Source organism: Vanessa tameamea, chromosome 3 (genome assembly GCF_037043105.1).
Source record: "Vanessa tameamea isolate UH-Manoa-2023 chromosome 3, ilVanTame1 primary haplotype, whole genome shotgun sequence".
Lineage (NCBI taxonomy): Eukaryota > Metazoa > Arthropoda > Insecta > Lepidoptera > Nymphalidae > Vanessa > Vanessa tameamea.
Window position 1 is genome coordinate 14081748 of NC_087311.1, and position 26338 is coordinate 14108085.

The 26338-nt window shown below is 33.7% G+C and overlaps 1 protein-coding gene across 1 annotated transcript; it reads right to left on the reverse strand.

Annotated features, from left to right (window-relative positions):
• Positions 1-19306: 19306 nt before the first annotated feature.
• LOC113397396 (achaete-scute complex protein T3-like) lies at positions 19307-21926 on the reverse strand. The gene is made up of 2 exons (XM_026635716.2): positions 21247-21926; positions 19307-19989 (listed from the first exon to the last, which is right to left on the reverse strand). The coding sequence occupies exon 1, from the start codon at positions 21832-21834 to the stop codon at positions 21253-21255; it is 582 nt and encodes a 193-aa protein (XP_026491501.1). The 5' UTR covers positions 21835-21926; the 3' UTR covers positions 19307-19989; positions 21247-21252.
• Positions 21927-26338: the final 4412 nt, after the last annotated feature.

A 26338-nucleotide genomic window follows, 5' to 3' on the forward strand; every position in this document is an offset into this window, starting at 1 on the left:
TTCCATAACAGCCGCCGTCCGCTGTTAGATTTATGGTGTTCACAAGTTTTAATAGTGCAATTATGGGTACAATTGAGACCGCTTCCGACTAGGTCTATCTTGTTAAGATACCACGAATTTCAAAAGGACTGTTAAAAAAGGTTCGAATTTTAAAATTGTTATTGTTGTTAATTACCTATTCTTGTATCTATCACACTGAGGTGAAATCGGAAGTCACTCGTTAATGTCACATAAATGCATCTAAAGGAGTTCGGTCCAGTTTTATCTTTGATATCTCTACAATCGGAACGGTGATCTCACGAATTAATTCCTTTACACCTCATTAACGTCCAATAAGATTCATGAATAATAGAAATGCAAATCCGATTGATACTCAGACGAGCATTCTGGTTTAAAGCGTTTCCCTTCGTCCAATTATAATCTAGTGTATCGTTGTATTTTATTGTAACTTCAGTGTGTTCCAAAATACGCTGGGAAGGCGACTCTCAGTTTGACCGCTTTGTGTTAGCGGCCGAGAGGTCGTATATTTCGGTTCTAGTTTTCGACCGACTAACGTTTCTCCGGATACACAAACGTCTTAATTAAGGTTTAAACGTTCCACAGAATAAAATATTGCATCGTATATTTTACCTTGAAAATTGGACATCGAACATTAATTCGACAGTGTTTTTAGATAGAGATATCAACTCCATTTCGACGTGTAGTTTTGTTGTAAAAAATTCCAGAGCTGCGTCATGCAGTCAAAATTATTATTCAAATTATTCTGTAGTGGCTCGCTTAACGTGAGCACTTTGTTTTGCGTCTTGGATCTTGCAGGATGATAATTAAGGGTTTACAGTTTGAATAAAAATTAACGAGACTATTAACAAATCAATGACGAGATTCCAATTAAGTAGCGCGCGTTATTAACCGCTGGTTAGCAATTCTCGCCCCCTTGTCGATTATCACTAAATGAAATCTTAAAATTGGAACTCGTTCGAATTCGACATATTCGCGTAATTTTTAAACTTGCTTTAAAAGTCTTCTTCGTTCGAGCGATATCGTTAATAAAATGGCGTATAAAAGAAAACAGCTGAACTCGTAATAAAACCATGTTCCGAGCGTCAAACCTCGGCGTAATAGAGCGCCGTGAAGCCATACAATTTAACAAAAAGACAAAATCACCAGATGGTGTACGCCTGTTGCGAAATGTTTATTGGTAGAAAACAATGCGTTGCAGTATATTTTACGTAGCATAATAATAGTAGAACGCGTCCATGTCGTAAAGTAATCAGCGTCCCGCTTAACTTGCATATGTATAATTCGTAATCCAATAAAACCCTATTGCAAACCTAAATTGCAAGCATTAATTGTTTATTTAACGTTTATCAAACGGTTTCACTTTTATTGAGTTATTTTTATAGTATTTCGTTCTATAATAAAGTCATTATTACATTGGAATGAAAAAGATTTTTATAGCATTTAGGCCAACATAACGGAAATATGAATCGTACATATATCAAGTACAAAACCCATGACTTACAGGAGGCCATATCAGTAAGTCAAAGTCAAAGTCAAAAATCTTTATTCAATATAGAAGTGTTTACACTTGCTTATTGATAGTCAAAAATCTACCACCGGTTCGGAATTTAACACCTGGGACCTGAGAAGAACCGGCGAAAGAAACTCAGCGGGATATATATATTTTTTCCATTTTGCATGTACAATAATAATTATATTTTAGTTATTTGAAACAGCCTGGAGGCGATCAGGCCTAGGCCTAGGTCTACTGAATTTATAATTATAAACATCTAAAACTCTAAATCTACCCAATGTTTTGCAGCAGACATATCTATTAAGATAATATAGAAATAGCTTAAGTTAACAGCTCAGTTTTAATTATCTATAAAATAGATAAAATATATATATATACAATTACAAAAAAAAGCTCATACAAGAGCTGATCTTGTCCACTATTTTTATAGTAATTAGAAGTTATTTATAGAATCCCTAATAGCTACATTTTAAGTTCTAAGTTAGTTATATCAACCTGACAATATATTTTCTTACATTTATAGCACAATATAATATATAATTTATTATTTTTTAATTGAGTTAAATCAAAATACCATTCAACATTTTATTCGCTATAAAAATATAGCAGTCATAGCAGGTACAGGATATTATTCTGCAAAAATTTTTAGGTTCTAATTATATGACAACAACGTCATTGTAAAGTCGTAAATAATATGCAATAGACAATAAACAAAAAAACTTTCTAACGTATAAGAATTACATAGCGGTCGTTATTGCATAATTAACACAAACGTTAATTTATAAATAAATTTAAGTTTTATTATTCCGTGATTGAAAATGTAATATTCAAGCTGACGACAGCAAATGTGCTTAAAAGAATATTTATCACGTTTAACTATCAACCTTTCGAACTTAAGACCGAGTTCTTGAGGCTGGCCACAACGTTAGCGGAGCATTATATCCAAACAAATAACATACTCTTTCTATGTATGAATTCCAACTACAAGAGGAGTAAAGTTAAATTAATTTTGATATTGAATTGACGCAACATCATTGAATTTGATTCGCAGAAAACGAATATCGTAAATGTTAAACTCAGTTTATTTATTAAAGCTTAAACTTCATAATAATTCAAACGATCATTATGAATTTCGTTATATAAGTTGCAGGGAAACAAAGGCAGAGAGTACACAACAAAACGACCTCTGCCTAACGCGGGCAGAAACTAGTGAAGCGATTTGAGTATCTTTATAAAAACTATTCATTAAAATGTATATGTTAATGATATTTTTTACATTACAAAAATATATGCTTAAAATCGTTTTGTTTAGTAAGTTGATAACTTTCATGGTTTTAGAACGATTTGACATAATTTAAAATAAATTATACAAATTCGATACAAAGTTTAATTTAAGAACCAGTTAATTTTTTCTCGACATGCATCGCGTTCGGCTTAAGCGAAAATCTGAAAAATTACGGAAAGCTGACGCGACAGACGAGTGTTGTGATTAAATCTGTAAGTTGTAATAAACTCTTCCTACATGCAAGTCGAAAGATTAAAAATCTTTAAACCGTCCGAAAATTAATTCGCTTACGTGTCCTGTAACGACTGGCCTACGTTTTTTAAAAATCTTTTATGGGTTCAAATTGATAAATTTAACTTAGTTTTCGCGGTATACCTATAACCGTGAAATGTGAAACTTACTTTTTTAACAGCGGCGTTTCAAAAGGCACCTGTACCCCTAGCTGTTAAACAAATAAGTAAAAAATACCCGTTTAACGTTGCCATAAATATTAATAACGCTATTTCAAAGCGTTTAATGAAATTTTAGGGTGACCATTATAGGCATAGATATGTTGGGAATCATATAGTTCTCGACTGAGATGTATAATTGCATATTAAAATACAGAACAGTTATACAAAATCAATGTATGTTTTTTGTTAAGCCAGATATAATATTAAACTATTATTATTGTTTATATGTATGTACACACATACATAATAAATGTATGTATTTCAATGAATTGAATATATTTTCATATAATTAGGACAAGTACTATAATAAGTTAAGAATTTAAATACTAAATTACATTCTTAACAGATTATAGACGTATAGCTTACAACCTTATTAAAAATATGATTAACTATTAAAATTATTATTATTATTTCATTATTAATTAACATATTATTAAATAAAGAATTAAGGATATCTATCCACTAAAAGTGCTAAGCATGGTCTTACTAAGGATGCGAGATATTTGCGTCAACTTTGACGATGTGCAGACTCAAATTCGATTTTACAAGCTTCAAGCGCATCGGACTCGCCCACAAAATTAATCAAAACGCCTCGTTTTTGTACCTGTTTGTTTTTAATCGAAGTATTTGCTCTTCTTCCCTTTTGTGTTTGACCGCTGATTAAGATTTTATTCATGGAGTTATTATTTTACGTCAGTATTTTAACTTAAATGCTTAACACGTTTTGTGAAATAATAAATTATTACTTTTTAACGCTAAGTGTTTTATTTCTTTTGTTAAATTCTGCGGATCGTTTATAAGCGAATATTTTTCATCTTCTAACTTTTTTTAATAATTTTATTTTTTGTTCTTACCTCGAGACATCGTTTAAGTATTATGTTAAATAGTTAGACTGAAAAGAATAGTGTAGATTTGTAACTTAGTATACAAAGATATTAATTTATGTAAAGCCATATTTTTACCATAAGTAAACAGTGGATTCAAAGTCCTCTGTAAATAAAACAAAATATAGGTCAGTGGCGTATTATTAATCCTTGTAAACAATTCGCTTTATAGGCCAAAACGTGGCCAGCTGCTTTTGACCACAAGTACAAAAAATGTCCTGATACAATCGGGTCGAGTTACATCGCCCACGGGCCCTCAATGGTGGAAAAAAAACTTATAAAAAAATAAAAAAACAATATATCGCCGCAGTGTAAACAAGTTGTAACGAACTTGCGATTCCTACTTAAGACACAGTATTTATTTTTACTTTGCTCTTATTGAGAGATTGAAAGGTTGAAATTATAAAACAGAAAATTTTAATATAGGTGATGTAAATTGAGTATACAATTGTCCGGATCAAAATAATGATATTTTATCCATTTAATAAGCATATATTTTATTTCATTAACTAATTTAAATATAATTTACTTTACGTTTGGGACTTGGTGTATTAAAGTAATTTGCATCGAGTTAAAAAAGAAATATATAAACAGGTAGATACGATTGAAATTAACATTGGTCATATTTTTTTATTTACTATTAAAATTAATAATAAAACGAGAGTTGAGGTAGGGGGCCGCATTGAAAGATTTGTTTCGCTAAATTTTTCATGATTTAAAACATTTTAAATTAATAAAATAAAATATTAAACCAACGATGGAATCGAAATAAAAAGTAATTAATATATATTTTTTACAAGTTATGAGAATAAATAACACATATAGATGAATACAGCTACTGTGCACCTCGAATTCTGTAATGCTACAATACATCATCATCATCATCCTCCTGCCCTTATCCCAATTGTAGTCGGGGTCGACCCAGCGTGTCTTCTTCCACACTTCTCTGTCAGACGTCATCTCACAAGTAACATTCTTTCTAACCATATCCTCTTTCACACAATCCATCCATCGTTTCTTGGGTCGTCCCCTACCTCTATATCCGTTCACGTCCATTCTCAAAACCTTTCTCACAACGGTCCTCATTCCTCCGCATGACAAGACTGTAATGCTAGAATAAGCACATAGATATCTGTATTATAGCATACACTTTTAAACAGACAAACGTACAGACTATAGCAACTATTGTGATGGTAGAGTCTTACGCTTATTTTGGGCTAGATGTCCGCAAAGTGTGCGAAAAGGAACTTCGTCCCAGTAATTCCAACATGTTTTAGTTAACATTTATGATATGAAAGACGTTTTATTACGAAGGTAAGGTTCATGAAATATAGCTGTGACTAAGGTGTATCGATTTTAACGGATCCTTTTATTTAAAGATGTTTAAATTCGCTTAGAATACGAATCTAATATCGCCACCGCATCTTTCGAACAAAATGAATTTCGCTACGGCTTTTAAACATGAATAGGACAGTATTTAGATGATATTTTTTGCAAAGTACGCGGGCACTGTTCTCTTATTTGCCTTTTGTCGAGTTGTGGGCGCGACAAAGCCACAAACATGGCCTGCTGTGCGACCGACAGATTTTTTGCCGGAATTTCGTATTTTATTTCATTTATTGACGCTCAGTACGCCGAAAAAATGCGTTTCATACGTCTAAGTGTATGAAAAAATATTTAATAGAAGATGCCCGTGATATATCGTCCTGATAGATTCTCTATTCTTTATGAAAGCATTGTGGTGTTTCACGCGCCGGACTGGTCAACCGCTAACCATTCGCAGGCGGACATAATAATAACTAATGTGTTTGGAAGGACATCGCTACTTCAGTGAAAAGATAACCCGTATGAAGTAATCGAGTATTAGTATGCGTTGATCATACCTTCTTCCCGAATCTTGGCAGAGATATTAAAATGCACTAGTGTTTGCGCAAGCATACGTGTATGTTTTCTATTTCTGAATATACCTGATGACAAGACCTTTCGGTGCATCGGTCACTAATAAACATAATTAAGTATATCTTACTTTTAATATGTATGAAAATATTTTAAATATATATAAGTAAGTGCCTAACGAGATATATATATAAAAGATACTTGACATCTGATACATCACGGCAAATATATTTGTATACTTACTTAATATATTTTAGTGTTCCCGTGCTTTTTTGTAGTTCTGTTAAATTATTTAATAATCGTGCCCCTAAATAGTACACCTGGTAGCTTAGTTTCAAGGGTGTGGTATGCAAAGTAAAATCTGAAAATCGGAACACTTTCATTGAGTTAGGCTTTCATGGCTTTTTAGGTTAACGTTGATTGCAGGGGCGCGGGCGTGCACAAAACGTTCCGGAACACGTGCAAGTTCGCACAATGAGAGTTTGCATTTCCGCCCGCCATGCACTTCCTTTACTCCGATTTTACTTTTTATTGGGAGCGCTTTTATATCGCGGTCTGGACGCCTTTGTGAGCCTTCATTGTGCGTAGGACATTCAGTCACATAACGCATCGTAGGTTTCGATTTCGTTTATGATATCGGAACGTTATTATCGTAAATGAAATTGAAAGGAAGGGAAACATAACGAGCGAAATCATTTGATTCGTCGCGACTCGCGAGGGTAACCGCTCGATAGGAACATTAGATCTTGCTTCGAATCGAAAGGGAATTTTATCTGGTAACGTAGAAAACGTGTTCCAAGTCAATTTAACACGTTAAATCTCCCTGATCGGCTTCACGTCAAGATAACAGTCAACCAGCATATACTTTTTCTAAAAAAAAAAAATATTTGCTCTTCTATCTCGGGATTTTAAAACAAAAAGTCAAATACCATTATTCACAAGAAACAATACGGGCAAAAAAATCACAACTAAGTAGATCAGATAGTACAAAAGATTGTTTGGGTTCGGGATGAAAACAGTTTTTGTTGCAAACAGAAGTGTGCTAATGTTGTTGCTCTTTGGTGTCATGTTGCTATGAAATAAGGGTAACGATCCTCTGGCAATGTATTGTGAGTTCAAATGATGCCTAAGCTTTTTGTTGTGGTCAAGGTCTGATTATTCTTATCTGTGCCGTATCAGTAATGGCGTCAAAACTCATGTCCGGAGCTCTGCGTGGTACAGGAAGGTGTGTTAGCAGGAGGTCGTTACCACACAGGATGACATCTTATTTTTCCGAAATAAGGTAATAAGGGTTGATGTCATTTTGACAAATTATCCCATAAAATGAATGCTAAACGCGGGATGTCGGCTTGGCTACAATGCGATTCATAGAAATTGAGCATTAATCGTCTAAAACGACTCAATCAGCATCCATATTATACTTTTTGAATAAATTATATTATCATTGTGATATTACTTTTCCATACTCGTACTAAAATCGATTGCAATGAGCGCAATATCCATTTTGAACCAACTATTATCAGAGATTCGAAGATACGAAATAATCCACTTCCAAATTCTAATTGCGATGCATCGGTTGAGTTAATTTTAACCGGTAACTCAAAACGGTTGTCAATTTTAACGATTTCTCATAACGGACGGACAGGTGGACTCGGAAAAATTTAAATGCGATCAAATCTGGTCAATCTACTTCAAGTAACTATTAGTTTTAATTGAATCGAATATCGGCGTGTATATTACTCACTTCAGTGACAAGAAAACAAATTAAAAATACATTTCACGAAGCTCAAGTTGGTATTTATTTTGTTGCCTACCTACTATATATGACTTTCTTGTTTCGTGGCTAGCGTATAAGACCGCAGTTCGTAAGGCCCTGGGTTTGAAACTGGGGTTTTCTGTCGCGAAATTCACAGTAGTGCATTTAAAAGAACCATAAAGATTATATATATATAGCCTAGAATATACTTTATGAGAGTGATGAATTATTAACTGGATTGTGCTTACGAGCACACTTGTGCATTGTAATACGTCCTACTGAGTTTGCTGGTCTTTCATGGCGGTCGAAAATCGGTCAGGAGAACATCATTATCACCATTTATATTATTTTATACGCGTATCTCGCTTGGCATTATTTCGCACGTCAAGGCCATAGTATGCTTTAAATATGATCGATCCTTTTTAAAAAAAAAAACAAAAATATATACGACAAAGTATATATTTTAACATATTAATAAATTAGTGGCCGTTCTGTAATAATAAACATACCAGAGAAGTGACTCGCCGATTTATCTCCTTCTTGGACCAGTAATTTGTCTTTCGGAAGATGAAAATAAAATACTGCAGATAAAAACAATCAAATATGTCGCACAGTTTGTATGTTGCGTCATTTATGTTTTCTGATACTTAGAAATATTATTTATCACTCTACCTGTGTAGCACCTTATCTCCCTTTAGAATGAAGATTTCATATAAATTATTTCCATTTATAAAATGAAAACATAGTGAATAAATAGCACTCTTTTGATATACGAACATACAGTTGTTATTAAGTAGCGAAGGACTCATACAATTTTATAATTTATGATAAAACGAAACGTACAACGAACGGAGCGTAATTTATCTGAATGTATTAGAAATAATTAAATGCAATAAAATATTTAAAGTTAGTCATAATGTAACTCATATTTTTAAAACATCTATAGCTTCTGCGGACGGTACTTAGTAAAGAGAGATTTATACTAACTCCCTCAGATATTGCCGCGGGATAGTACTTACACACATACATCGTTAGGTGTACTGCAGATACAGTGACATTGCATGATATCTGCTATCAACCCGTGCAATAGCCGTGAAATAGCGTCGAATCACTGAATAATAGTCATTATGTCGTTCAAATTAAAGACCATAAGGACAGCATCCCTTACTTTGTCTTCACGTAATGCGTGTAATCAGCTCCTGATTGGCTTGAATTAATCGTGAGCATGCGTGACCGCTACCAGCCGAGCTGCGCTTCATGAGGCTGCCTTTATGAGAAATTGTCCAAGACTCGAGACTAAATTAAAAATAATGGCATAATTAAAACTTACATCCTTCTTTGAGCGTACGGCGCATGAAAGCTTTCGTTGTGTTGCTTTGTTTTAATTACACCTATTAGTAGTAGTGTATTATAAAAATCATTAGCTCGTTAGTACTTATGTTCGATTACTGTTGTCAAGTTTATATAAAAAAAAGTAATTCAAACTGTTCGATATAAAAGTGTTTATTTTATTCAAGTAACTTCGGCGCCTTTGTGTTCGTTTTAAACATTAAAGTGCCAAGTTTATAGAGGCGATGTGACAATTATTTATCATGAATTAATGAACTCCTCACCTACAGTAGCCCGATAAGCCAATAGTTGACGTGACGTGTAAAAGTTTTAGTAAAAGTCGCAACGACAGATCTTCAAAATACCGATTCAAGTTTTACTTAAGAAATGAATAACATGTCATTTATCTCGGATAAGAGGCTGCATTAACTGATAAATGCCCCAAATAGTTTAAAAGTACCATTAAATCATGTGATCGGTTAGCGATTAATCTTGCTATTAGAGACACTTCGTGAAATTAATATCGTATCATAGTACGTTAGCGCCCATTAATGTACGTAGTTAATTCAAATTTTTCTCATATGTTTAATAATAAAACCATTAAACTAATAGCGGTGGGCGGGTGAGTGTCCAATTCGTCACAATCATTACACCGAACCGAACGTGGCATCGAAGACCACCGCGGAGCTCCCAACTTCTCTATCGAAGATATTTTGAACAAAATAATAAAATATGAATATAAATGGTTAAATTATTTTCGTTAGGAATTAGAGTTTTACACAAGATAAGGGAATTTGAATATTATGATAATAGGGTTTTAAGGCTTCTACAAAAGTTATTGTTATACTTAGTCTTACTTAGTTAGTTCATCAAATAGTTTATTATCTTAAGATGTCATAAAGACATTTTATGATAATCAATATTATCCTTATGGTCCAAACAAAACATCTTAAGGCACATTAATAGTAAATAGAACTCTATAACTTCTTCTACAGTTATAACAAGTAAATAAAAAACTCTACAAGTAGAAAAAGTTACCAAGAGTTAACATAATATAATTAAACTTAAATCCGTAACACGTTCCTGCATAACTGAACACTAATTATTAACCGCCATGACAATTGGTTCCGTGTCTTAGATCGAAACTTTGATAGTTTAATTCGTTCTGCAACTACCGCCCATTAGCTACCGGCTCTGATTACCCCCTACACTTAATTCTCTATGGTTACATCAGTCGTACCTTAACGACAATTACAACACTTACTTTGATACGCCGCCATTTTAATTGAGACATTCGTCTTACAATTTTCATAAATAAAAATATTTTTAAGTTATTATATTTAACTACAATCATTTTAAAATTATAAGCCGAGATGGTCCGATGCTGAATGATGTGATTCGAAGATTGCGGGCTCGGGGAGTCGAATGCGCGCAAAAACTACTGAACTTTCATGTGCTTGATTTCATTTCTTGATTTCATCTCGTGATCGACTGTAAAGGAAAACTGCCCAAGGAAATAAAGGAAAATTAGGAGCAACGCGATAAATAGGAAATTAATTTTTACGCCAGTAAATATACTGTTACTTTACTATTTTAAAATTGCTTATAATCTGATACACAAGAAAACCGGCGCCACACATACAACTACGACGCAACCTAACTTCTCAATGATATTGCAAATATAAATAATATTGACATATATAGCGCTGTCCATTCCGAAGCGAGAGTCAAATTTATGAGATTCTAAAATTACTTTTAATGAATTTCAAACAATTCAAATCAATACCGGTGTGTCGGAGTGGCACTACTGTTTCATTGGTCGCGTGATAAGCACTCGTAAACTACGAAGCGCGTTGTGAGTTTATCGCAAACGAAGTATAATGCCAGCAAATCTACCGGAGCCACGCAGTTACTCCTCGGTATAATATTAAGTTTATTAAACTACTGTTCGTAATTCTCTTTATTAATTTATAACCGTGATAATACTATAAATAATTATTGGTTTAAGTACTACAGTGTTTTTAATATCGGCTTTTAATTGCGATGCGGTTTGTCTGATATTTTTTTGGAATTTTATATTTTTATTTACATACATTAAAATATTTATATATATTTTGATATTAAGGTCATAGGTACATCTTTTTGAGAAGTTACCAAGCGGCCGTGTTAATTAAAATGCTGTTTTGTTGCGCTTAAAGAATACCCGAAACGGAGTCAGACCACAAGGATTTTCAATATAATTTTTCTCCCATTATTCAGAGTGCTGACTACATACTTACATTATCTATAATATAAAAAATAGACACATGCATCTCAACATAAAAATGGCCCTAAAGATTTGAACATAGTGGTTTTTTGGTTCTGACCAATACCGAGGGATGCGTAAAGAATGAATTAAATTAGTGTTTCTTTATAACGGTTACTAAATGATGAGATATGCGCAGTTTAATGTACACAGTACTGGTATAACAATTTAACTTTTAAATTTGAACGAACGGCCTTTATTCTATATAAAAAAGGTAGGCGGTGCGTCCCTTCAGCCTGTAGTTACACTGACCCTTTTAGTCTTTAAATAGGAACACAACAATACAGTGTTGCTGTTTGCCTGTACAGTATGCGATGAGTGAGTAGTGCCTGCCAAGTGGGTTTGCCAAAAGCCTTATTTATTTTCAATAAATATATTGTATCTTTTCATTATAAATGTAATTTTGAATTCGATGAACTTTTCAGTTCAGTAACTTTGTCCCGTGCCTTACCTTGTTTTAAGCAGTGAAACAGAAAATTGGTAGGATGATTGATGCGGTTTGAATTACGTCTGAGACGATGACCTGTTACTAAGAAGTGTATCAATTTAAATGTAACGAACACGAAATTATATGATCCGTGATAAAATAAAAACTAGATGATTGTCGTGGTCGGAAATACCGAACGTAACACAATTGTTAGATTAATATTCGTGTCATTTTAACCGCGAGAAGTTTTAGTTAAAATACTTGAGGTACTGGCTTAAAATAAAAAAACAAGACCAGCTGAAGCATTTTGTTTAAAAAAAATATATTCTTTAATTTTAACTTATAAAGACAGACAAGCTGGTTTACTGGGTGGTTTTATATATTTATACCTCTGTCCCTTTGCTTTCCGGCCATAGACACCATACTAAATATAAACCACTTCTTGTACCATAAATACGTCATCAACTATTGTGTTACGTCACAATAGGTGACTACGTTACAGTACGTTACAATTTAGGTAACATTTTCACCCCTCAAAAACACTTCACAAGTACATATATCTAACCATACAGGCCCACACAAGGCCCAACCATCTGTAAAACATATAATAATTTTATTTCCTCATAAATAAATAAAAATAACTGGTATTTGGATTTCATTAATTTTATTGCAAACTGTTTTATCTTTTTTACAACGAGAAAGGAACACGATACAAGAACAAAATTAGTAAATCGTATCCTCTATCTCAGCACAGTTAACCGGCATCTCGTTTTAAATCGAAGTTCACAGCCATTTATAAATAAAGTAAAGTATAGTGCGCTACGCGGTGCTACCTTTGAAAAGGATACATTAACAAATTACTCTCGGCCAGAAATTGTGATGTTCTTCATTTAAAAATAGTTTATCGACTCGTTAGCCGTTGACAAATGTGCCTTGATTCTGTGATTATGACTTACTTTATCGATGTCATCGTTCTGATTAGCAATGTGGGAGTATTTTACTTTTACACTTTCATTTTATAGTGTTACTTTAAATTTAATCCTTCGTTGAAAACTTACTAATTTGCCATACAACAGATATTATACTCACTTTAACTAGACTTAAATAACAGCCAGTATGTCCCACCGATGGGCGACGACGACTTCTCTGATACAAATCTTAACTTTCTTTAACATTCAAGTGTACAAACCACTCGGCCATCTCGGCTATATAAAGACGACGAAGTAAATGTTTCGTAAAATTGCATGTTTATGGAAAAATACTTCCTGTTCGGTTAGCGTTGTATCTGATTTAGCTCCGTAATCGATCATTTGATCGCGAAAGGCACATCGGTACTCCCAGTAATGAGTGCCTACGAGAGCGCCGTAGTCCGATATAGCATTAAACATTGAGTTTGTTACTGGTGAAACGCGTTTACTGAATTTTGGTTTGCACTCCAAATGAGTACCGTGAAACAATTGAGTGGAACTAATGTTCAGGGCTGCTAATACTACTCGATTGTTGGTTATTATTCGGAAGCGTGTATGACGCCATACTCTCCGGTAGTTACTCGACGCGCAGGAACTTCTTGTTATTTAATACTTAGTTTCTTCTTACTGGTTCGCGAATTATTTTTCTCTGAAAAATTCAAACAGTTAGTAGTTTGTTGTTAAAAATGTACGATTTAAATAATGACTAAAATATAATATACACATAGTGTAAAAACTTATATAAGACATGAATGAGGTAACCTTCAGTAGAGATAGACCTTTATAAAATGAGGTGCATTTTACTGCCTCTACTTGTGAAAGGAGTAATTGTCAATTTGTAGCCAGGGGATCGAGATTCAACAGGGTAAGGATTGACAATTTTTGCCAAGGTCCAACTCTACATGATTTTTAAAAAGGTACTGATTATTAATTTATTTATATTGAGTATATATTTAAGTCCTCCCCGCAAATAAACTGTACATTTTTTATTATTAAAACATTTACAATCATTAGCTCATAAACAATTGACATCGATCCCTGTGTGGTCTTAAATCTTCTACAAATTAAATATTAACCCTTGATCTTTTGAACCAAAAAATACAATCTGCAGTGCTATCAATTATTACCATGGAAGTAATTCACATGCATATAGCCTGCGTAATGGCGGTCCGGTGACAGAGGACCACCGGCAGCGAGTGGTTTTTTCCCTGCCTTAACTTCATTAGAGCGAAACATTGACTGACGTGAGATCCCATGGTATCGTTTGCGCAGCGGAGAAGAATAGATTAACCTTTTCAGTTCGTACTTTATAAAAGAATAATTGTTTTAATTTATCCTTTCTACAATTCTATCAAACGAATCGATACTAGCATTAGTATCATTATATTAAACCTAAATATCATCAGATATGAATCGGAGTAATTTTTCTGTAACGGTAAGACTTTAGATTTTTAAATCGATTTCGACTAGCTCATTCTCAATAGCGTTAATAGATTTTTATAGGCTAATACAGTTGTCAATCAACTTGACAGGTATTATGGTTAATGATGGTATCGACTTATTGATATATCAATGTAACGTAATCTAGGGCGTTATTATGTGAGGTCAGTTCCATAGACGTATTGTTATCACTATCTCCGATTGGATATAATTTCTTCCGTTTATTGATAAGTTAAATATTTACTGTCACTTCACCTGGTCCGGGCAATGAACTCAACTGTTACGTAGGACGTATTTTATTGTTGACTTAAAAAAAAAAACAGTGAGCTTGAAAATGTACAAGAGAACGTTTATATTAAATGAAAAAAATCGCCAATTAAAGGTAAAAATCGATAAATATTTGTAACGAATTTATGACCACTTTTCAAGATTTATCTCAATAATAACTCGCGTTACGCTGAAGATGCGCAAACAACTGTGGCCAAACGTTCAATAATCGCCGTCAATTATGTTTGTAATTCTATAAAGCTTTATGTGAAAGATAAATGTTGTCATTTGCTTGCTCGATAATACACGTTTTTGTTAGTTGACCGAACGATTTTTATGTAGTTTAATTCGATGCCAATTGCGAGATCGGCAGTAATTATTTGAATAACTCGTCTTTGAAGAGAGCCGATACACTGAACGTCTGAGAAACACTCGAGTGGACGTAATAACTATGTTGTATTTGTATCAATTAAGATATAAAACTATAACGTAAATGTTTCAATTGTATAACTATTTTAAGATACGTATTACAAAAAAAAAATGCTACAAATAAATATGAAAAAAATTATCGCTGGACATCACTATCTTTAAGGGTAAATTATTAAACTGATGTTTTAAGGGTCTCGTATAGATAATATTTGAATCTAGGGTGACATGATTGCTTAGAATTAGTTTGAAGGTATTTTAACCGAAGTATTTGGAGTATTTTAAAAAACCACTACCTGCTACTGATCCTCAATTCATTAAAGAACATTAATGAAGTTTATTGCGAGTTGAATGATAATTTACGATGCACCGGTTACTAATAAATTGAACAGGCGGCAAATGAAGGAATATGACGATCTGATGTACGCTGATTATATTTATTAACAAAATATCACATCGTAATTGCGAAGATTTAAATGATCAGTCAAGTTTTTTTCCAAAAGTAAAGATAAAAATAAGTGTTCACTTCTCCCAATGTTTATAAAGGCACTTGAACTTGTTCGATATTCAAAAATAGCTTTGTGCATGTGCAAGGGAATTAGGTCACACGCTCATTGGCGGCAACACTCTTTGCCAAGGACAGCACTTAAACAGGAACGGCATAAAGGTTTGTTGTAATGTTTTCGGAGTGTTTTTTTTAATTTCTTTAGTTAAGCCTGCCGGTAAATCATAGCGTGACTGTTTTAGTTTTGCTTTTATGAAGTCGTAAAATATTATATAACTATTTATATTTTTAAATTTATTGATAAAGGAAATATAACGTAAAAAAGAAAAAAAAATAATATATGAATAAAATTATTTTATTTTACAATGTAAATTTATGTTACATTTTAAAACAAAATAAAATATGAAAATTATTAAAGCACTACTCATTCAAATGGAATGATTTGAATCTAAATTTGAATTTAATTTATCTTTAGGTAAATTTAAAGTATCGCCTAAACTTAATTAGTAAGCATTTTTTGCTCTCGAAAAGCAATCGGCGCAAGCGGTCGGCAGCGGTCGGCAGCTGTCGCGCGTCCGACGCGTGCGCAACGCGCGTCTCGAGCCGAGTACGCTCGAATGCGAACGAACTTATGCCGAGTAACAGTTATGTTGGTTACTTTAAGTAAGTAGTTTAAGTTTAACAATATTTACTATATACATTTTAATATTGTAAAGAGTAAATATTGTTTAACTGTTTTTTTTTTTAGATCACGAAAAGCCAATAGTGTCGAGTAATAGGAAACTTATAATATTAAGCTAGTTTCAGACCGGTTGTAAATCATAGAAACAATTTAACTGTGTAAAAGGTGACAAATATAAATTAATACTTTAAATGAATTCTTACGCAGAATTAATTCCTATTATGATTTGAAATTTTAGGTAAGTAAATATTTCAATAAAGGTACGTAGATATACATATATAAACACGTAGATCGCTCAGTTGTAAGTACTGAGTATGTTATAATGTCCGCATATAAATGTATATAATTGCGTAAAACAATAATTTAACCCGCGCAAGCAAAGTATGATCGGATGTCTAGTATTAAATAAGGGTGTGAAATTATTAAACTTGTCGGTGATTTTTTTAACACATTCCATTTCAACTTATGATAGAAACAAGACCTTGCTTGTGTCTGGAGCGATTAACTTATATAGCACGTATCCTGTTCAAAGACACGACAAATAATCACCTTTAGCGATTGTTCGTTACAATGATCTAGTTATCCTACGAGACGAACGACGTAAAAAGTTGTTTCGTTACAAGCGGATGCAATGTTGAGTAGCGCCTAACGATTAATGTATAAAGAATTAACGAAGAATCGTCGAAACTACGCCGACTACAGGTGTGCTCGACGCGTTTCCGTCGCATCTAGTCCGTCCCGTTTCTTAAAGAGCAACAAGTTCAAACAATTAATACCACCGACGGAAATATCCACCCATAATCGTCCGAGCTTCCCTTCCATTATCAAAAATTACTATTGCAATTTGAATTCGCTGGGCGGGCATGCGACGTGATCGCGTTTCAACCCACATTGTCTTTTTCAAATTAAATGCTATATCGAGATGTTTAGGGTCCCCGTTCGGGTATTCCGCGTGTGTTATTACGTATTTCTCTTTCGCAAATTGTAACCCGAGCTAAGACACACGTAGGTAAAGCTTTTGTTACGTTCATTCGAGACAGAGCTATACGAATGGTACTTACGCACGTTACAAGTTAATCTATATTTTTGTTAATGCGACTGGTAACATTAATATATAAACGAGACAAGTCATTAATCTATAAATTTTGTTTACGGATTTATAGCGACATAATTACAGTAAGTGCTATGATTTTATTTCGTGGTTGAATCACATGATTGATTGGATAGTTAATGTAGTTCAGAAATTTCAACCGGAAATTAAAGTCGAAAACCTTGAAGCTGACGACGCGAGACGACGCGAGACGACTCGATTATAGCAAGAGTATCGAGCAGAAAGGTTTCAGATGACTTAAATGATCCAAGTCATCTAGTAATAAGACAAAATACACGAATGTTTACAATAACTTACTATCAATAATTTTTAATGGTCGAGATGTGTCAGTGGTCAGACGTGCATCTTAAATTCGCGGTTCAAATTGGACAAGAGTCATTGTTTTCATGTGCTTTATTTGTGATTATAATTCATTTCATGATCGGCGGTTAAAATAATGTCTCGAGGAAGCTGCGAGGTCGCATTAAATTCGGTCATACGTGTATCCACTGACCAGCAACGGAGCAGCGTATTTAAATAAGCTCCGAATTGTTTCCGAGAGACTTTTGCCCAACTGTGGGATATAAGAGTTATTTAGTTATAATATGAGTATACGTGTTTCAGAGCGGAGCAAAGTGCGTATTTAAAAAAAAGGTGCATTTACGAGTGTCCTTATAAGAAAATTGTCTTGTATACTAATGTTATAAATACAAAAGTAACTCAGTCAGCCCTAAATTTGATAAACTTTGGTATGAAGTAAGCTTGAACCCCAAGGAAGGACTCTTAACACCTGACGATCTACCCAAAACGCGAGCGAAACCGCGAGAGAGAACTAGTGATTAAGTAGTGTGTAGTTAACATACTATTTTTATGTTTATATATAAAATAATTTATTTTATGCTAAAATATTTGATTAAAAGTAAAATTAATTAAAATAAATAAATTTAATAAATAATTACGTAATGAATATGCATTGCTTATTTTGGCTGTATGTATTTACTTTCCATTGATATCATACAGGAGGTACATGTCGTCAAAATAATTGGCTCTTAGTAAATATACAAAACTAATGTATTATCCATTTAACGTTCTGTTAAATGTTACAGTCGTATTTCTGGTTTAGCAGTTAGATTATACGATCACACAACCTAAGATCCCGATTACGGACACCGGGGTTACTATTAAAAGTGAGTTTTTTCTAGCAAGATTTTTTTTTCAATAAAAGCGTGAGTTAGAAAATCAGTAGTAATTACCTTCGCATGAACGCATCATCTCATTCAGGTTGTGTTAGATTGCTGTCAGTCTGTCTGTTACGTTGAAAAGATTTTATTTTATCATATATTTAAGATATCTATTTACTATACTATGTTTATTTTGATATGTCTATTTACAAGCTCAGCATTTTAGCTTTTCTTCGGAAATGTTTAAGCGTTGAAATATTTATTGTCTTGTCTCTAAAGAGAAGTATACTAATGAAGTAAATATTGAAAATTTATAATTTTTTAGCATCGTTTTGTAAATATTGCCACAACATTATAAGGGGTAAGCTAATAATAAACTGATTTGTTATTATTATTATTTATTATTATAGTAGCAAAATAAAAAAATAGTTACTATTTTGAATCAATGAAAACTATTGTATAAAAACGAGAAATAAAAAACGTACCAGTTCGTTTTACTAAGTTGGTACTGAACCTCGCCGAAACTAAGTTTTCACTTTAATTAAATCTCGTAAATAATTTTAGCATTGCAAAAAATTACTCAATAAGATGTACCTAAGCCCTTATAACTAGCATCATATGGTAGATGTTACTAATATATAAAATTATTTAACACGTCTGTCGTCTACCTTATTTAAATGGTAGAAAATACTTCTCGGTACAATCTCTATTTTGAACAGATGATTAACATTTAATTTGATCATTAAATTAAAGCATAATATTTTGATTGATTACTTGATTGGGTAATCGTGTGTTTGTCTTTCAATGTTATTGAAAAGTTGCAAATTATATCGAGGCAGGTATAAAATAAACCAGTATATGTTTTATAAAATATTTCATATATTTATTTACAGTCCAACCTTATTGGTTGTTTTGAGGATTTCTTCCTCAGTATTAACAATGACATATAAAATCTTAAATTATTAGGAATCTGTCTTAGGGTGCTAGAGCTTAATAATATACATTAAAAGTCTTTGTCTCGGTATAGTTCATACTTTCAAATGAGATAAAAAATATCGTCAGTGGATTCGTTGACTTGTAAACGTAGAGTCAAATGTACGGAAACGCCGCAATCTCAGCTCTCTCTTAATATATCTGTACATTATAAACTATGTTAAAAATAATGACTAGATAGAATATTAAAACTTAACTTAAATATAAATCGTATTGGAAGCTAAGACAAGGCTATAATAAGGCACAGCGTAATCGAGTCTTCTGCTAAATATCTAAATGCTTAAATGGAACAAATGATTATCGTTTCAGTCTTGGTACTACTATCTCATACACGTATGAAATGTAAGCAGTGTTCGGATCCTCAGTCGCTCGGCGGAATGCATCGATGAGGTCGTTACAGTCCACCATTATCCCCTCTCATTAGGAATATACTGATTGCGCTTAATTAGAGGTTCTCTCAGAGTCCCTCGCGCTCCGACGTTCGAAGCCTTCTTCAAGCGAATGCTTGATTTTTTCACAATCAGCAAGCCGCTCAATAGCCGCACTTTGATCACCGTAAATCACGATACCTGGAAAAAAAGAAATTTCATTTAATAAAACTTGTTAAAGAAATCGCTAGAAACCGAAACTCGACTTTATAACTTTACATAGGTACAATTCCCATGAAAACCCAGCTGATATCACCAGGTGTTTGCTCAGTGCTTAGCAAATATTGTAACACGTGTGCTTCCCTCGTCGCCCTTCTATTTCCTCTTGAGATTTCGTCTTCCGGCACAATAAATTAATGGGCGGCGAAGTGGGCTAATATTTTTTGCGAGTTTTAATTTAAAGTTTTTCAATGGCGCTACCAGATTTAACGTGATGTGCGAAGATGGACCATATGGCGAAATGTGTCAGCTTAACTGACCGGATGCTCCGTGTCGATTGGAGATAAATAAACAAAAGTTGAAATTGAAACCTGTTCCCACTTGTTACAAATCAGGACGATCTCTGAGGACCTGTTTCTATTAGAATACATTTCTTTTTACGTGCAATTTTCTCACATGCGGGACGAACCACAAGAGTTAGAAGTAATTGCTAGTCGACTAGAAGGTAACATGCGGGCCCAATGGGACTTATTAAACCTGATTTTGTTGCCATTGGATATTAAAACGCGAGTTATAAAAAAAATCTACCTAGCTATAAATGTTTTTATAAAAGACATAATTCAAGATTTTTGTCAAAGACATTATTTTTTGCCAACGTTATCTAACAATGAATAGATAGAATAAAGCCTAAGCGACGGTTCAATGCGCAGCTATAAAAGAGTATGTGTTTACCTTTTGGCTCTACGGCAAAGGATCCTAAATCTCCTTTCAAATTGTGCAACATAAAAGCATAGACCTGACCCGGTAGGTAACCGTGACCGACGAATAGGACAAAGAGCTTAGCATATTTTAATATTTACCTGAGCTTTTTATACGAGATCGAACTCCGCAAATAATTATAACCAAAAATATGTCTTATTTGATAAAATACGACAATACACTGATAACGACTGAGTCAACAACGTCGCGACGAAAATGCAAACCGAATGATAAGAATTTGTAACTATCAAAGCATCGGTGCCTTAAGCCAACAAACTTAAAGGTTCATTCAAAGATTTGATAATACATATCTTTTATCATATTTTTTTTGTAACCTTGCTCACTTATCTTACACTAAATAAGCTAAGGAAGATATGGATTTTCACGGTCATTTGAACTTTTACATGAACGTTTAGTGTAATTCATTTTAGTAACCGTTTAGCTACAATATAAAAAGTATCATAATAAAATGAAACCCACCTTAAGTCATTGTTGCTGCCACCATGAAATTACGTCAAGTAATTCTTCATCTTCTGGACTCATCGGCTCATAGGAATCATAGGCATCTTGACAGTTGGGTCCCGCAGAACTTTCTGATAACAGCGAGGGCGCAGGTGAGTGAGATTCTTCTGATGAAGGGGGTGTTTGCGGTCCATTGCCATTCAAACCTAAGCTCATTTGGGTTTCCGAACACCCCTCTTCACTTTCTTCCAATAAACGTTTTAAGCTCTTTATGTATTCAACAGCAAGTCGCAAAGTATCAACCTTGCTCAATTTTCTCGAAGATCCTCTCCCACCTGCCAAGGCAGCGGTGACACCGGAGGGAATGTGCTGACGAAGTGCTGCAAATCCATTGTTAACTTGTTTCACTCTGTTTCTTTCCCTTGCATTTCTTCGAGCCACAGATGCAGGTTGAATCGGAAAAGATTGATGAATATAAGATTTCTTTTTACAGCGCGCCGTATCAACTGGAGCTGGCGCCAGACGTCTGGGCGCGGGACTCTGTAATTGCGTTAGCTTTTGGTTAACGCCGAGATTTTGGTATGCGTGTATCGCCGCCATGGGCATCGCGAACGTAAAACTGTCGATAGTAGGTCAAGTCGAGCGCACGTGTGCGTGCCGCGGAGGTTGCCGGTGGATTGGCGGAGGTGGCGCGCACCCCCGACACTAAGTAGCGCGAGCGGCGCGCGGCGGCGGTGGGGCGCGTGCCGGGCGCGCGCGCACGCACGGGCCGCGCCGGCCCTCCCCGCCCGCCGCTCTGCTACTTGTTGCACGTTGATCAAAATACGCCGGCTCTTATTATGCCATAGAGCTAGCACAACTCGCGCCGCTATTGTTGCACGTTGTTACGCATAATTATCCTGTCGATTACCATGTTCGGTGGACGAGATTCGCCGGTATGATCTATTTAGACATCGTTAGGCAGAATGGACGCTGTAAATGTTCTCGAAACTTATATCGCGTTAATGATTTTAGAGCGCATGTTTTTTTAATGAAATAAGCTTGTTGCTGCTTATTAGAAAAATACTGCCTATGAGTATACGTCCGTCGTGAACGTCGTAAGTTATAAAGTAAAACTCTTAGAGGTATTAAGTGAGCACCTGATAGATTTTATAATCGGCTCTATCATAATCAAGCAACTGGCTAAAATTATCCTTTCCTGTCAAGGAGGATGATGGCAACTACGCGCCTACGCACCATAGAGCAGGTGCACGTGGGAACATAGAAAGCATTCCAAAATAATTCTTAGTTCTAAAATATATTACTGAAGATATAGTTAACAAAGATTATATCCGAAAAGTATTTATTGTTATGAAGAAATCTTTCCGCAAAAATATAATATGATATTTAAAAACTTAACGTAGGTACTTAGAAAGTCCAATTGAAATACAAAGTACAATTTTATTCCGTAGGTAAAAGTATTGAAAATATCATAATTGTAAAGTACATTGATATGCGTAATAAATAATTAGCAAAATTATATACCGATCTTAATAGTCATAATAAAAAAACGTCACCTATAAATATTGTTATTTAATTAGTGCGGTGTATGATGCACTTGACTATCCCGATGTAGTTGAATATATTGGCATAATTGGAGCGCGGCGTCGGGTCGCAGGCAGGTGTTCGGCGTGTGCGTAACTATTATAGAACGTCACTGCCCAGATCTTTCTAACTTAGATACTTTTAATCGTAACTTAAATCTATTGCATAATATGGATGAAGCGTTTAGAACAAATATAAATATATTTATAGTTTTATTGATCACCGTATATAATAGTAAGCTTACTACGGTAGATCCTCGGTTGAAGTTATGAAGTTTTAATGGATACTTTACCTTGGAAAGTATTTAAAGATTTTTCTCTTGACCCTGATAGATTGACTATGAGAGTGAGGAAACCGACGATGCACCTGTTTTCGCTGTATCAAAACTCGCGTGGTTGGTTGGCTAGTTTTTAAAAATTGCCAAGAGTGACCGCAATCAGACAGACGGATAACATTATACTATTATAATTACAAGCATCTTGTATGGATGTAATTTGCAGTAGTATATTACGCATTGCTATTTAAACCATGTAAATTCGTTACCTTCCTATTTTTGTAGTATTTTGTAATAGATACAAAAAAAGAACGATATATTTTATTTTCTCAGATATAGAATAATTGTAAAATATATAATACCCTGAATCAGTTTATGAGGTTAACTTTCATCTAAAATTCAGTTTAATAAGATTAATATTATAATAGGTATACATAAAGTAATTTATACATCAAAGCGCTCGTCAAATCATTAATCAACGTAATATTTAAAGAATACAGTTTAATCTACATTAACTTTGTAGGATTACTACAAAATCTGATTAAATTTAAGTTTATCATAATCCATTTGCTTATTTAAGAATTTAAATATATTCCTTAGTAAAATATGAATTAATAATTATTTAAAATTAATTAATACAGTAATTTAACTTATTTTGCATTTATAATATTCGGCGTACTCAAAATATGAGTTGGCCCTTGAGTGTTGCTTAAAATGGTCTACGCATTGATGTCACGGAATCACGTCTCGTTTCGGACAAGTGTCGGGGCACGTGCCGACATTCTATGATACGTCACTAGTAAAACTCCGCTAATTACCCAGAGGTCATACCTTTAAAGAGATCGACGGCTTTTATTTATAACTAATCGATATATTTTTCTCTCTCTTGCACCTAAATATATATTTATTAGTAATGTGGAGTCAGGTTATTGGCAGGTGTTTGGCGTGTGCGACAAATCTTGAGCGTTTCACGCCGTTGCAGGTAAATAAGATATTTTCTCGGTTTTGAATATGGAACGAAATTAATGTTACAGTTTATTTATAAAACAAACACTGTTCATAACAATCTTATTTATAAACTTAAAAACTGTTCGACATAAATGAGAAAGTGTTATTAGTAACACATGCAAGAAAGTAATTATTAATAATATTTAATATATTTATATAATCTGTGAGACTTCAATGCTATTTAATAATAATTTTATATCATTAATAAACAATACAGTCGTGAAGCTATATTTTTCTATGTACTTCTTTATTGTTTATAAAGTATTAGAATAGGCTAAATTAAATAAATCGTATAAGTTTCGAATGTTTTATTTAACAAGCCTTACAGTGTAACTAGGATAAAACTAAATGAACTGAAATTAATGAATAAATAAAATTATTATATAATGGATAAAATGAATCTTAAAAAACCTTTGTAAACATTCTAACTCGATTTCAAGATAAGAATTGTTTTCAACCCCTAAAATCGCACCCTACTGCCATCTATATTTCACCCCTAACATGTTTTTACTAAAATCGTTGCAACAGTTGCAACCCTGTTATTAATCCTCGGATTCACTTGAAGATGGCGCTGTATACAACCTTTTTTGTAACGACAAACTTTGAGAAACGGTGTTCTTTATGTCGATGTACTTTTTAATTTAGTCATAACGATAATACAGGAGTCATTTTCTTTTTCGTGCGGCTGATTATTAAATTCCCATATAGAGTTAATCGTCACGGGTTCGATTTTTGAATGTCTAAATATTGTATAATCTTCGAGTTTTGAAGTTGTCAAATATTATCATTTCTGCATTTTATAGAAGGTTCTCTGTGTGACAGTGGAATATCGTGTGTGTGTGTGTGAGTGTGTTCGCGTGGGTAATATGCGTGTATATTATAGATACGAGTGTGTGTTTATAATTGTTTTTATATACGCCATTTTTTTATGAATCTCGTATATTCAGTAGTTTTAGTGTTCCATGCAACTTCGGTTTGATAAATACCTCAAACAGTTTTTAGTGTTGCCAAATAGAACTTAGTATTGCGGTAAGTGAGCCAGTGTAGTTACAGATGCAAGTGACATAATATTTTAAATTCCGCGCTTGACTGTACAAGAAGGGATTTTTAATCCTCACAGTACCGCTGTCTATGTTCGATGGTGATCATTTACCATCATAACAACATAATTATATCATCGACGCATAAAAGCATAATGAACACGTGATTATGTTTTCGTTTAAGAAGCTTCTTATAATAGGTATAGAACGCATGTAGCATTTAAATAATAAAAAACACATAAAACTCGGTGATTACTACCTCTATAGGCGTCGAATTGCAAGTTAATAGTGTTGCCAGAACAAATCGCCGAGCCAATTTTTTATAAATTAAATTTCATATATACATAAACGTAATAATATGTTACGATAATAACTTAATCAAAGTAATAAAAAAAAAAATACGTTAAACACTTTCTATACGAAAATATATATCTTCGATTAGAAATGCCTATTAAATCGATACGATAAGCAATCGAGCAGATCGAGATAGTTTCTACAGCGTGAGAGGCGATATATTTTATAATACGGTAGCTTACGATTAATTAGCGAGAAAACGCCCGAGGGATTAATTCAACGCTTCAAAATTAACGATTAAAAATGCAATATTTGTAACACAAATAACTCGATCGGATTCTCGGACCGACTATTACCGTTCAACGAATGAATTATAACGCTATACTGTCAAAATGGTATAAACTATAAGCCATTAATATTTTTAATAACCATAAGAGAAATTGCCTGCACGTGTCTTTGAATATTTGAATTTCTTTAATCAGTTATTATCTGACAAATGTGTATCGTCAGTGGGCGTATTTAATACAACGCAAGGACGTCAATGCTTGCGTAATCTATGCGTTATTTATCCCATCGGCCGACCCTTAAGCGTCGTCGGAGATATGACGTGCTTAAGACAATGTGTAATTTCATTCTTAAATTATAATTTAATTGGATTACAAAGAGTCTGACTTAATGGACGGAGGCAACCGGCCACCGTTATCAGAGCTCTTTGATTATGCAGACGTTTTCAGTGAGCCTTCATTATAATTACGATGTCATTCGCTGAATTTATCGATATCTTTAATAACCGTGTCGGTTGCGCGTGTTCATTCGTCACAGCTCTGGAAGAGTATCATTCTGATAAAAATTATCGTCAACTTTAAGAGGTACTTGTACATTTTTTACCAATAATTAGACTGCAAAATTG